At 35.9% G+C, this 14,824-nt stretch overlaps 1 protein-coding gene across 1 annotated transcript in view; it reads right to left on the bottom strand.

The window, feature by feature from the left end:
• The window catches only part of LOC148848160 (Golgi SNAP receptor complex member 1-2-like), a 34,595-nt gene extending 29,827 nt beyond the window's left edge, over positions 1 to 4,768 (bottom strand). Inside the window, exons 1-2 of the mRNA XM_088949176.1 lie at positions 4,324 to 4,768; positions 1,978 to 2,165 (exon numbers count right to left, since the gene is read on the bottom strand). Of these exons, the coding sequence (XP_088805302.1) occupies positions 1,978 to 2,165; positions 4,324 to 4,462 (327 nt within the window). The 5' untranslated portion in view covers positions 4,463 to 4,768. The remainder of the gene's footprint in view (positions 1 to 1,977; positions 2,166 to 4,323) is intronic.
• Between the last annotated feature and the right edge of the window lie 10,056 nt (positions 4,769 to 14,824).

Genomic DNA, 14,824 nt, shown 5'->3' with positions numbered 1-14,824 from the left:
GTTCTTCTTGGTTATTTAAGGTTTTGGCTAATGCAATAATGGTTTCGACTTCAAAAAAATAATTAAAAACAAAATAATGGCTTCAACTTTCAAATGTCAAAACATGTCAGAAATGTTAGCTGACATATTTCAGTTTGAGCCATCAACAGAAATCTTAAAATAAGTTAGAAAATTCCAAAAAGTTGGTTGAATATCATAATATTTTGGTCAAAGTCAATAATTTTACCTGACAATTGACACTCTACAACATGCCAAACCAAAATGTTGATAGAATATGTAATAAATGTTGTCCATAAGCATGATATGTTTTTTATATACTTGACATTAGCTTTTCAAACATATACAGTAGACAGTAAAATTATTTGTGTAATATATTGTATTCCATTCAATGATCAGTATTCTTATTTTTGTTTTCCATTCAACTTTTCCAAGTTCTCTGAGCTTCTTCAGTTGTCAGCTTCAAAGACTGAAAAGTAGTGAGAGGAAACACCAAAATAGGTCAACTAACCCCACAATCTGAGCCCAAATAGAAGATGAGAAGGGGTAATGGATAAATAAGTGGCTGGCTGCTCTTAGGGACTTGGTGCATCACATAACAGAACACACAAAGAAAGCAACATATAAGGGTCCTCTGAGGAGATAATGATCATACAACACCCGGTGCACCTCAACACTTAATTCAACCCACTCCAATTCTGTGAAAAATATCTTCTTTGATCTCTCATTTGTTATGAACTACTAAACGAAGTGGCAGAAATCATCACTTCGAGGTATCTCTTGGCCACCAACTCTAATTGCACCCTCACCCTCATTTACAATACACCAAACATATTCTATCTGAGTTCACTTTAAAACCTTTTGATTCTGAAGCATCTTGTTATAGATTTAATTTTACATAATCCTACAGTCTTGTCAATTGTTACTATATTGTCATCAAAACATCACATGTCATGGAATCCCTCTCCCTCCATAAATGCCTTGTCAGCTCTCAGCTCATCTAACGTTGATGCAAAAATACATGGACTAGAATTGACCCCTAGTGTAGACAACGCAACAACAAACTCTCCCCTCCCCACAAAATGTTCTGATACTAATGATGCACCATAAAAAAATATACTTAATTAGGTTAAACCATTAAAGTGTCCAACTCTGCTTCTTTTTTTCCAAAAACTCACCACAGTAAACTCCCAAATCAATTTTCTTTTTGATGGAGCTACATAATGGTGGGTAGCCCACCTCCATCCCCTTAACCCCCTCCCTCAAACCCCGGTGGCAGCGGGATTTGATCCCAGGTCTCAGATACAACAAGTCAGAGATCCTACTAACTGAGCCACCATCAGTTGATTAACTCCCAATCTCAAATTAAAATTTATAGGTTTAAACTTAGGCGTAAATTCATAGTCAGGCAATCATGTATCTTATAGAAAAGTATCAAAATAACCATGTAATAAAGATGTCAAGTTGGAGAATATAGTGAAGATCTAAACAACATGCTTGTCAAAGAGGCAGAGAAAGTGAGGAAACTCACGTGTCATTACCAATGTTGGTCCCAGTTATCACTCATCAAAAAAAAAAAAAAAAAACGTTGGTCCCAGTTATCCAGGGTCTTGGGAGGGGTGGACTGGATGCAGACCTAACCTTCAGCATTTTCTTGCATGAAGTGGCTGTCTCAGAATCGACCACCCATTCTCATGCTTGTGAACCAAGGGTTCCACTATTGGAGCAAGCAATGGCCCCTAAAGTGAGGAAAATTCTTATTGGTAATTATTTCAGGAAAGCATGGCATTAAAACAACAAAATATGGCTATCTACTGAGAGTGCATCATGCATAACCAAAACAAAGTACCCAAAATACAGGAAGAAAAAAAAAAGAGGGAGGAAAAAAACAATTTTCAACAAAATAAAAGCTTGCATAGATAATGAAGAAATAGCCAAGTTACCCTAACCATTAGAGAAAAAAAGAAAAAGGAAAAAAACCTGAGAAAACTCATGAAGTATATCCCTGTGCCTTGCTAGCTTCTGTGTTACCGAAGTAGTAGGTGCTGCAGATGCAGCACAACGGCTCATGGCATCATTTGTATCTAGTAGCTTTTCAAGCAAAGACTGAATCTCCATTTCCATAGACTTCCATGATCTGCTGGACCCAAGAGTAGGTGATCCTGTATCTGTATAATGTGAAACACTAGTACAATCATCTTACTGGATCACAATGAGAGAAGAATGAAAAAACTTAGAATTGTGAAAGAATAGTAGTATCCATAAATTACAATAACTTCCTCCAATGCAATGCCACTAACCTAATAAACCATGACAAGGTGAAAACTTTAAACTCTTGTAACCATAGACTACACAAAGCTACTTATTTCTTTTCTTTCCTTTCCTTTTTTCTCCTTTTTTTCATTTTTTTATTAAGGCATAGTAATACCTTGTAGAATCTCTACTTGCATGTTAAGAGTTCATGAATCTTTTGCGAATCCAAGGGAAATTTTGCAACTCTTTTAAAGTGTGGACGAGAGGAACAAGGAAAAATGGAATCATTAGGTGAATTCAGGCAGATTCCCATGTGGAGAAGGCCTTGAAGATCAGCAAAGCATTTTCTTTTGGAAAGCTTCAGGGAGAAAGGGAAGGGAGCATTGAAAATTAGAGAGATGAAAAATGGCTATGGTATTCCTGGTAGGGAAAGATGTGATAACCTGGTTTAAGGATTTTGTTGAGGAAGCAATCGTAGCAAGTTGGAAGACGGAGTGTAAGGGATCAACAGAGGAAGATGATAGGAAGTATGTGGTAGAAAGAAGAAGGAATGCTAAGCGAAGCTTTATGGTGATCATTGAATATTTTGGAGGAAGGGAAAATCAACTAGTTTGTTTCCCACAAGGAAACCTGGCGACTGGTTGGAAGGAGATCTTAGGTGCTTTGAAAGGTTTCATGCTATGGATGGGAGATATGCAAGAAATAAGGGTGGAATCAACAAAGGAAACTCAGAAGCCTAGCAAAGAATCTGCAGGAAAGGAGCAGCAGCAGCAGCAATTTGAGAAGATGGGAGAGCTACTGATGGTAGGACACGTTTAAAGTGATAATAGGATAACTATCAATGCAGCCAAGGTTGATTTGGAGAAGAAGTTAGTAGTGGTTACCAAAGAACCACTGGGAGACTGGAGGAGAATCGCAGATGGTGTGATAAGAGGTTTAAAGTTGAAATCCACCATAATGTTAACCCCTTTCAAGAAGTGTAAGGCGCTCTTGGAAGTGATAAGTAAGAGGTTGGGGTTGATGCAGCATGTTTCAAATGGAATCTGATAATATTACTGTGTTTAGGTGGAGTCCCCTGTCTAACTCAAAAATTCTGCAAGTGGAAGATAGAATTGTTGTTTGAATCTTGGGCCTATTGTTTCATCAATTTATCTCTGGAAATTAGAAGGCTTTTGTTCCATTGCTTCTCTGTGCAAGGCTCAGTTGGATGGTTTCCTTGTGAAAGACCTCACTCAGTTGCTGTCAGTCTAAGCAACGTAAGGCCAGAAGACATCCCCTGGAAGGTTGACATGTTTACGGATGGGGCATTTTACTCTGTTTGGCTGGTGACAGCCATTGAAGCTTCTTTGTGGCGTGAATGTAGGAGGGAAGAAGATGAGAAGGTTAAAGAAGATTGAGTAGGTGGACTTAAGGGATTGACCCGTTCAAAGATTGAGTAGGTGCATAAGAATCAGCTTTTTTGGACTCAATTGTAATTTGTCTTGGTTTTGAGGCTGCATCTCACACCTCTATGTGGGAAGCCTCTACTGTATCTTCTTATTTAACCTTTTAATATTAATAAATTCTCCATTACTTATAAAAAAAGATTACAATTTACTTCATAATTCATTGAATTGGTTTGCAGTTTGTAGATGCTTCAAGTGGACTATTCCACATTGCCACTGCATCAAAGAGGAATCTAATAAGAGGGTTCCAATTAAACTTTCAATGTAATGCAAATACATGTAAACCACATACATTAGCACATATCCAGTAATTCAACTTCACATGGATGGTCTCTCTGTTACTCGTAAGCCATTTTGCAGTTTTCACCCAAAATGCATAGTCAGATATGAAATCGGTCAGATTACATTTGAAAGACGAAAACGAGTTTACGTTCAAGTGCCCAACGCGGGCACAAAATGGATCTTCCCATTTGGAACCTACAATTTCCAAATCCCTCTACTAACATAAAACATGTTCAAAATGCTCATTAACAGTGGTTGAAATTCACTATTGAAGAGAATCTAAAATACGATGCACAGAAACACTGACAGAGAGAAACAGAAAGGAAAGAGATCAAAGAAGACAGACCTCCCTGGGTAAACCTTGCACCGAGCTTGGCGTAGGAAGAGAGCTTGACGTCAAGATCGCCCTCAATCTTTCTGGCCTCTTTTCTCAATTCCTCCCAGCCGGCTTCCTGCAACTCCAGATTTGGATCCGTCATTTGCATAAGCAAGCAGCCCTCGCTTTCTCGGATTAAAAGATTTTATAATTTTGAGTTCTGCTTGTTCTTCTATGCAGCAGCGGTAATTGGTTCCGTTAATACAGTTGAAATTGTCATTCAACCGGATAAATTCACAGAAACCCTTTCTTTCTTCTTCCTTGGATTTCTGTTCCTCCGTGCATCAAACAACTCGGACTGAATGAATAGAGAGCAAGGATCGTGTTTAAAGGCTCGAAGCCCATCTGCTATGTCACTCGTTCACACTACACAGATGTTATGTTATAGACAGATCCTCCATCGAGTCTCTGTGTCAAACTCAAGACAAGTGGTGTCGCCTTATGGGCTTCTCTTGGGCCCAGGCGCTGATGGTCCCACTTAAGGTAATGTTGATCTTGACGTCAAATTTTCGAAATTATTTGACGTGATCCGATGATTATAACCGTCCGATGTATTTACGTCAAGAAGTCAAGAGATCAGGATTCAAGTAATCAATTCAAGAGGTTGAACATGCAGTATGCCGCGTAGCAGATTCATGTTTCCGGGAGGGTTTGGTCCATGGCTCATGGTTCATGGCTGGGTGGCCGGGTCACGGGTGGGGGCGATGTTAGTCAGACTGAGTGAGAGTGAGACGCCTTAGGCCAGACTATAATGGAACCAGTCACTTTAAAGCCCAATATGCAAGTTGTTACGAGAAATTTCTGGCTCAAGCTCTACCCAAAAATTCCATCACTGTGCCAGCTTGGTCACAAGTAATGGTGCCTGAGTTTAGCAGTGATCTCCTCAGTAGCTAGATGCGACGGGATATTGCTCAATGTGCCAATTGCAAGGAATGCAATCGATCAGGATGTTTGGATGTGGATGTTTGTATTTTTGTTTAACTTATTGATTAATATTTATTAGAGATTAATCTATTATTTGATATTATATTATTTATTGATTAAATTAATTATTGGATATTATTAGATATTAAACTATTGTTATTTATTAAAGATGAGACTATTAATTTTGTTGAAATTATGAATGTTCATGAGTTGGTTCGGTTTGGTCGTAGGCATTTGGCCAACCAAATTGACCTTGTCAGGTTGGGGAGTTGGTCAATTAAAATCGATTGACCTTTTGTGAAAATCGACCCACTCAAGTTGTATCGGTTTGGGTCGTTTTTTGGTTTGGTCAGTCGGTTCAAAAGATTTAAACTTAAAAATTATAGTGCAATTATTAAAAATGAAATTTATGATATAAAATATTTTAGACTAAGAAATATGGGAAATTTCTCACTTTTTCATATTAAAAATTATTTAAAATATAAAATATTAATATATATCCATGGTTAGGTTGTTCAATTTTGGTTGGTTTATAATGGCCAAAGTGAAATTGATCCAATTTGGTCGAATTGAGAAATTTTTTAACCAAAGCTTACCTAAAACACTAGAAAACCGACCAATTCGGGTCGAGTTGGTCGAATTGGTCGGTTTCATCAGTTTGATGAATAAACCTAATTGAAATTAACTATTGTTATTTTTGTATTATAAAAAATTATTAAAGTAGTATATAAAATATGAATAATTATTTATTATTTAAAAATTTGAAAATATAAAACAATTGTATACTCTTATGTGATTCTATTAGGGTCATTTATTAGAACACATCTTATAGTTTTACATATTTATTTAAACATATCTTATAGTTTTCATTTTATTAAAAAATACAATGTATTTTACAACTAATTTACTTAACCAATATTTCATTAAAGAGTGTTTGTTTTGCCATTAGGCCGGTGATTTTTATTCCAAAATTACCCTTAACACTTTTTTTTGTACAGAAAACAAAATTAACCAAATATAACCAATAGAGTAGTTATCCGTGTCTTATGAAAGGCAAAAATGATATTTTTATTTTTATTTTCTTTTGATTAAATTTATTTAAATGAACATTAGGGTCAACGTTGTCATTTTCCATTGTCATCTAATGGAAAATTGATTAAATTCATTGCAAATTATAAGTGGTGTTTTAGTAAAATTTTGAGTATAGAGTAGATTTTAGTAAATCTATGAAACTATAAGGGGTATTTTAATAAATAAATCTTTCTATTATTTAGCTTTCTTTTAATAAATCCCGTATATCCTACGAGTCCCCGCTAATATATATATAATGAATGTGCCAATTGCAAGGAATGCAATAGAGGATGTTAGGATGTGGATGTTGGAGAGAAGTGGCCAGACTTATTTTTCTATCAAAACAGATATACGCGCGTGCCTAACTTTAGATGGGGAAGCCACCTTTTGGAAACTCAAGCTCTACGTACCCAAGAATTCAAATATTTTCATGGACGAAACTATTAGACCATGGACTCGATCGTGACCAGAGATAAACTTTATTGGCTACAAAACGATTATATATGCCCTAGCTTTCGGGTGCCAGGCAATGGAATCGATCATTTCATTGCCATATCTCGAGGTCACTGAGGTCAGGAGGAGTTTCAACAGTTTGTAGCTGGATTCGGACTTCTATATCTGAAGTGGTGTGCAATGATGAACAGTCCTCTTGGTGGAGATTTAGGCTACTACACTATGGAAAATATGGATGGCCAGAAATAATTGAAGTGATCTTCTAAAATCTTGTTTAGAATCCTAGATCTCCATTAATTTCATTTGTGAGATTGACCAATTCCTTGACAAATGGAAGCCTGTGTCATCGTGTGCTTATAACAAATCCGTTGGGGCGGACTTTAAAATCTATTGCGATGGTTCCTTGCACTTTGGGTTGCCTTTTGCTACATGCATGGGTCGTTGTTGATAATTAGTAGGGCGTTTATTCGTGGAGGCTAGACTGGAACCTACTTGTGTTCTTGGTGTAAAGGCAGTGGAAGCTGAAGCTGCACGTCATGCACCCTTGTTCCAACGTTTTTGGATAAGGTGATCCACATATTAATGAGTGATAACATGATCATGGTGATAAATTTCTTGCAAAGGAAAAACTCAACATGCTCTTGATTCAGTGAAGATGAGATAGGATAAGAAGACAACCCCTGAATGGGCTAATTCTCCCCCATCTACCTGACTTAGAAAGAAACTACTTGGAAAGGCCTTTTGTACTATAATGCTATAAGGCACCAATGATCTTATATGCCATGAGCCGAGCTTCTTATGAGCTATTTAAGCTTGGTTCGACTCGGCTTAAACCGAGCTTTGAGCCAAGTTCAAGCTTGATATATAGGCTTGATTTCTAATTGAGCCAAGCTCGAGCCTAATGAAGCTTGGCTCGTGAGGTTCGCGTGCCTAATCGACCCTAGTATAATAAATAAATAACTCTTTATTATATACATACATACATATAATAATATATATACATATACATATGTAAATATATATAATAAATAGTTTTTATAATCCTTATTTTATTGTATGTAAAATAAAAACATTTTTTATATGTGTATTTTTTATTTTTATATGTATAATAATAAATAACTTTTATAATTCTTAGTTTTTGGTATGTAAAATAAATAAAAAAATTATATGTATGATTTTTATTTTTTAGAAAAAAACTTGGTTTGTAGTTGAGCTCGAACCCATCCGAGCTCAAACTTGCAAGCTTTGAACCAAGCCGAGCTCAAGCTCAAGTCTCTAGCTCAAATAGAGCTCGAGCTTGAATAGCCAAATATTCAGCTCGTCTCAAATCCACCCTTACCTATAAAGTTCTACGATAGGTGTTGGCCTTTCTCAAAGCGGGATTTGAAGTAGGTGTTTTCTAACTTCTATGCCAATACAGAGCTAGAGGATACTTCAAAAGCAGCTTTCTTAGCCCTAATCCCAAAGAAGAAAGGTAAAATTAAAATCAAGGACTATGAACCAATAAGTCTAATTGGAAACTTCTAATTTCCCCTTCCCAAGGTGCTTTTATAAATAGGAGGCAAATTTTAGATGGGGCTTTGGTGGCAAATAAGGTCATCAACTCCATACTAAGAAAAGATCTTCCAGGTGTAATCTGCAAATTACACATGGAAAAAGCTTATGATCATATGCATTGGGGTTTTATAGAGTATTCTAAGGAGATTGGGTTTAGGTTGAAATGGAGGAAGTGGATAGGTTTCGGGTTTACTAAAATTTCTATTTTAGTAAACAGGAAGCCAGAAGGTTTCTTTCCAGTTAAGAAGGGTCTTTGATATATAGGGTTATCTCATTTCACCTTTCTTGTTTATCTTGGTGGTGGAAGCTTTGAGTACAATGATTGATAGAGTTGTCTTAGCCGGCTATCTCAAAGGAACAACGATTCAATTACTATCCTCTAATTTGTTGCTTTTTCTTAGCCCAAGTTGTCATGATCTGATATTCCTTATAGTTTTCTTTAAGGCTATGTTTGGTTTGAAGGAAAATGTAGGGAAACCCATACAAAGTTTGTAAATGTTTCCCTACTAAAGATAAGCCTCCAAAAGAGTGTATTCGTCCATATTGGGAGTGTTCCAAATATAAATTAGTTGGCAAAAGTCCTGGGCTGCAGGGTGGAATTCCTCTCATCTAAATTTGTGGGATTACCCTTAGGTGTTCACTATAAATCTAAAGAGATATGGGATCTGATGATTGAAAGAGTAAAGTCCAAACTAGCAGATTGGAATACTCGTTACCTTTCAAAGGGAGGCAAATTAACTCTTATTCAAAGTGTCCTTTCAAGCTTGCCCATTTACATGTCTCTCTTCCAAACACCGGCCTTTGTCTTAAAATCTCTTGAGAAACTTAGAAGAGACTTCCTATGGAATGGAAAAGATGATGAAAGGAAATTCCATTTAGTTGTGTGATCAGAGGTGTGCAAACAAAAAATGTTGGGAGCTTTGGAGTAAAACCCCTCAAGCAAGTAAATTTGGCCCTTCTACCCAAATGGTTGTGGAGGTTTGCTACAAAATCCAATGCTCAGTGGAGAAATTAATATGATGAAAGACTAATATAGGAAAGCTAGTTTAGGGTGGGAACCATTCCCGATTAATGAGTCAGTCTTATGGTGCAGATCTTTTGAAGGTAATCATGCAAAATAGAGATCTCTTTTTCAATCTGGTCCCTTTAAATTTGGGCTTAGGTGAGGGAATTCTTTTCTAGAAGGATAGACGGTGTAGTGATAGGCCTCTTCGTATTGCTTTCTCCTTTATGTTTGCTTCAGCGTAAGATAGGGAAGATAAAATCATATGGAGGCATTAATTACATTATTAAAACAACTTGAATAGATTAAACCCTAGCCACTAGCTGAAGGTCGGTTATTGTGACCCTCTAAGAAGTCTAGAATCCCTTCAAAGGTTTTGTTGGTGACTCTGAAAGGAAAAATCAAACCATTGACGTCCTAAAAAGAAAGGAATGTAGCTGGTCAATCGGTGTTGCTTATTTGGCTATGTAAAGGAAACCATATAACACTCTCTTAGCTTGCAACTATCCTTATAGTGTGTGGTCTCATGTCCTAAAGCTCTTTTCTATGAACTAGGTCCTTCCCTACCTTAGAACTATTATTGGCCTCCTGGAAAGTGAAAGCCTTTAGTAGAAGGGGGAATCTTTTGTGGCACTTAGCACCTTTTGCAATTTGTTGGTGTATCTGGAATGAATGGAACAAGTGGATGACCTTCGATAACAAGCTCTCCCAATTGAGCAAGTCAAAAGCAAGGTAGAAAGGATGCTAGTCAAGTGGACATCAACCAAAACTTTATTTAAGGGCTTCAATTTTGGTCAGTTCTCTAGTCACTGGAATGATATTTTGTGGGAGGGTGGTTTTAGATTGTAAGGCTTTAATTCCTTTGCCCTTTTTTTGCTTTGTTGTTTTTGGTTGTCCCTCAGGAACCTTTATATATATATATATCTTTATCTGTATTTTTTTAATAGAAATCTCACTTTTTCTCAAAAAAAAAAGGTGGTTTATTTGTTGTTTTCTGTTGATAAGAATTCATGCTTTGAGACCATTAAACATTAGAGTGGTAAGAGAGTTCATGAAAGAGGAGATGTAGAAAGAAAATTGGTCTAAGTTACTTTTGAAGATGTTGACAAGAGGAAGTGGAAACATAATTAATTTAGTTATTCCCTGAATTATCAAATTGAAAAGTTGATAAAAGAAAGTGGAAACCAAGCATATTTACAAGTGAAAACTAACAATGAAGAAGGAGAGAGAGAAGGAAAAAAAGAGAAAAAGAAAGAAAATGACATATTTTGAAAATTTAATGAATAATTATGGATACTTTTGTCTTTTGCATATTATTTGTTAGACTTAATGTTGGAAAGGATAACAAGGTACACATAAGTTAAACTTAATACAGATGGAGCTTGTAGAGGCAACCTAGGCTTAATTGGTTGAGGTGGTGGGGTACTTAGAGGTTGTGAAGGAAGATTTATTGTTGGCTTCTCTTGTTTCTATGAGCATAGCACTTCTTTGAAAAGCTCTTCTTGATGCTTCAATTATGCTCAAACATCAATTTGAGTAATATATTGGTTGAGAGTGATAATATGATTATAGTGAACCTATTAAATTTAGGCTCAATGTCTCCTCGATGTGTGTATTAACAAGTACTTCAATAATTTTATAGTGTTTTCATTTAATAAAGTTTTAAGGTGGTCAGCCACCCACATAGAGGAAAGTTTGGGGCTAAAAAAAAAAACAAGGTACATATAGGTTGCTTTTAAAAGTTCGGGTAATATAGTGTTTTCGAACCACTGTTGACCCAGCCAGTCGAACCGTCTAGGCAACTGGTTCTATTTTACCCCAAACTTAGTCTTTAGCAAAAAATCATTGAATTGGTTAACAATCCACTAACTAGGGCGGTCAAACCATTGACCTATTTAACATTTTTTGGCTATTTTTATTTTAATTATTTATTTTGTTTTTTAGTTCGAATGGACCATCCATTTGAACCAGATGATCGAACTCTCGACTCAGAAACCGGTGGCTATAACGGTTCTGGTTCTGAGTCATTTTTTAAAATCTTGATTTCTCAAATGTACATAATATATATAAGTAATTAACCCTTATTGGAAATTGTTGGCTATTATACTCTTGCCAAGGCTGCTTTCTAACTAGAAAAAGTTCTATTGCAAAGTTTGGAAATCAAAAATTGTGCAAACACTATGCGAGCATGACATCCTATCACTAGACAGGATTTTCTAAAAAAGCACAAAATCCAGCTATACATAGAGAATATCGCTTCATAAATTTAACATTCTTTTTGGTGCAAAGAGCTCAAGCTGATCCATTAAAATGAAAGTCGTCTGAGGCCAACTTATAGAGCCAAGATGACTCCTCCATTAGGAACGAGGTCCCAAGGGCAGAATGGACAAACCTCTAGCCATTTCATGCGCTATAAAATTAGCTGATCTAGGCATAAAGGAGAAGGTTATATTTAGACACAGATCAGCCAAAGATATAATGTCTTACACAATAAAAGCCGAATAAGGGGAGAAGGAGTTCGCTAGGGTGTGTACAAGTACAATAATATTACTAATGTGCAGCTAGATTCCATGCTCCTAGAGTGTATACATGACTTTTGCTTTCAAGAGATCCATCCTTTGCTCTAATAAGTAAATTGCCATACATTAATAATATGCCTTTAAATTGAACTCTTATCACCTACACCAAAATCAAGGCAAGTGTTTGTTTTATAATATATATATATATATATATATATATATATATATATATATATATATATATATAATTCTCTCTCATCTATCCACTTTGGTGTTACTATGACAAAAAAGATGCTTTGCAAGTTTTTATGTGTAATTTTTGGCCCATAAAATAAATGCTAGGAATGGCAACATGGCGGGTTCAGGGTGGGGACTATATTTCCCATCTCTAACCCTGACATCCAAATCATCCCCCATCCACATCAGAAAAGAAATACTCTTCCATCCCTGACCCAATCAGGGATGAGTTCCCTGTCAAAGATCCAGATCTTTGATTGTTTGAGAGAGAGACTTCAAACTTGCGACTTGTGAGTTGCAAAGTTTCAAATCTGTAACATCTCACATTTGTTTGAAATTTCAAAAATCAGAAACCAAACTTGTGAGCACTGAGTTGAGAGAGAGAGAGAGAGAGAGAGAGAGAGAGAGAGAGAGAAAGGGGGGACCGTTGTGGGCTTGCAGTGTTGCCTCACCTGAGAGAGAGAGTACCAACGACAACGGAAGAAGAAGGGTAGGGTTTTGAGTTTCAAGCACTGCCACCGCAAGTTCTTTTCTCTGTTCTTTCTTCTTTGTCTGTTGAGTTAATTAGTTTAGGTTTAAGATAATTAGTAGAAGAGAGTCCAGAGTTTTAAGTTTTTGTTATTTGTATAATTATAATATAAATAATATATGTATATAATCGAGGACGGGGCAGGACGGGGATTGCATTCCCCATCCCTGTCCCCAAACCCGACTAGGGATTCAATTTTAGCCCCATCCCCTACCCCGACCCCGCCAAAGCACTCCCCATACCTGACCCCACCGGGTTGGGGAGCCCGGGTACCCGTCAGGGATGGGGAAAATTGCCATCCCTAATAAATGGTCTAGTTTTGAACTAGGGTTGTCAATAGGTTGGATCCGGGTTGGGGGACAAGGTGGTCAATAGTTGGGTCTATTGGGACAAAATAAAAAACTCAAAACCATCCCGATTAATAGTTGGGTCTATTGGGTCCCAACCCAATACCTGATTATACTAAAAGCTATATTAGTTTATTTAAACAATAACTTAAAATTTAAAATTTGATAATATAACCTTAATAAAAATGACAGAAAAATACAAAAATTATTTATGTATTGACAAATTAAACATTTTTAACTAATATTATCTATCAAATTTACAATTTCAAACATAAAAAATGATAAAAATTATAAGAAAAATTAATAAAATCTTATATATATTTAATAAAATAATCGTTTCCAAGTCTAAATAAATTTGAAACAAACGAATTAAAACCAACCCAATTATTAATTATGACAAAATTGTGAACAAAGCCCTTGTAATCAATTTAATTGCTTTAAATCCACCGGGTAGACCCGACCCATTAACAGCCCTATTCCCAACTAGTAAAATACACACAATCTAACAATCTCTACGCTCAATGTCCCATGCTTGCGATATGATTTGCCACTGTGCTGCTTTCTCTATAAATACGACTATTCACTAATACTGATCATTTCAGCAAATTATCTGTCGAGTAGTGATTGGGTTCCATATGATCTGCTTTATGGATTTTGACATTTGTATGCCTACGTACCGGTGTCTTGATTACAACTTGAGAATCACCTTCAATGTGGACGCACATTGTTTTCGTGTTATGTAATTAATTTGTAATTTGTTTTGTATTAAAGTGCACGGTTGCCGATCATAATAATTAATTATTTTAGGTAAATTACAGACAATCACTCCGCTACTTAGCAGGTACCGACACAGCCCCTGAACTTTATTTTGTAACAAAGACATCTTGTACTTTTGGATTCTAATATTTTGCCCCATCAGCTAACATTCCATCGGTTAACTTCATCGATTATCATTTTAATGTACGGATGTAAACAATGTTTTTAAAACTCCAAACCGGCTTTGTATTTTATCATGAGACCATTTATGCGTCCCTTTATATAATTTGGTTTTAATTAATGAAACCTTGAGGTTATGTTTAGTTTGAAGAAAAAGATAGGGAAAGGAAAGGAAAGACAAGAAAATCTATATAAGGTTTATAAAGGTTTTTCTACTTTTTCCTTTTTTTTCTTATTTTTCTTTCAAACCAAACACAGCCTGAATTTCACATGTTTCTCTCTAACTCTATCCCAACAAAGTTCGGCAAACAGTAGCGATGTGCTGATAGTCTTAAAGGAGACTCCAATGTTTTGAGGGTCAATTGGCAACGGAAAGCAACTTTGAATCAGTAACAGGCCTTGGTTTCGGTCATGGTTCAAAGTATCAGTAGAGAGGTGTATCGGTACTTTGAATAATATTTTTTAAATTTCAGTTCTAAATATTTATATATATTATTTAAAAAAATAGGTCTCTAAAGCACTTATAAATAGGTGTATTAGAAATCAAAATATACAATACAATACACCCAATATAAGATATATTGTATAAAAAATTTGATCCTTGTTTCAGCTTATTTCTCAAGTTCTCTAAACTAGGAAACGAGATCAAGTTAAGAGCAAAACTGCAAAGGGTATTCCATTAGAACTTGAAAAATTCTTGAAGCAAGAATAGAATGAAAACCAAAAACACAAAGTATGAAAGGAGGGATTGAAAGAGATTGGGGAAGTAAAGAAATAAATATGAGAGGGAGATAGGAAGACTGACCTTGTTGTCTATTATGACCAGAAGGGAATTGAATATGCAACCAATAAATCCAGGAAAGAAACCTGATGAAACGAGAGAGAGAGAGAGAGA

This window comes from Nelumbo lutea, chromosome 6 (genome assembly GCF_056320005.1).
Source record: "Nelumbo lutea isolate HS-2025 chromosome 6, American lotus-T2T, whole genome shotgun sequence".
NCBI classification, from domain to species: Eukaryota; Viridiplantae; Streptophyta; class Magnoliopsida; order Proteales; family Nelumbonaceae; genus Nelumbo; species Nelumbo lutea.
This window is presented reverse-complemented; position numbering and strand designations above follow the sequence as displayed.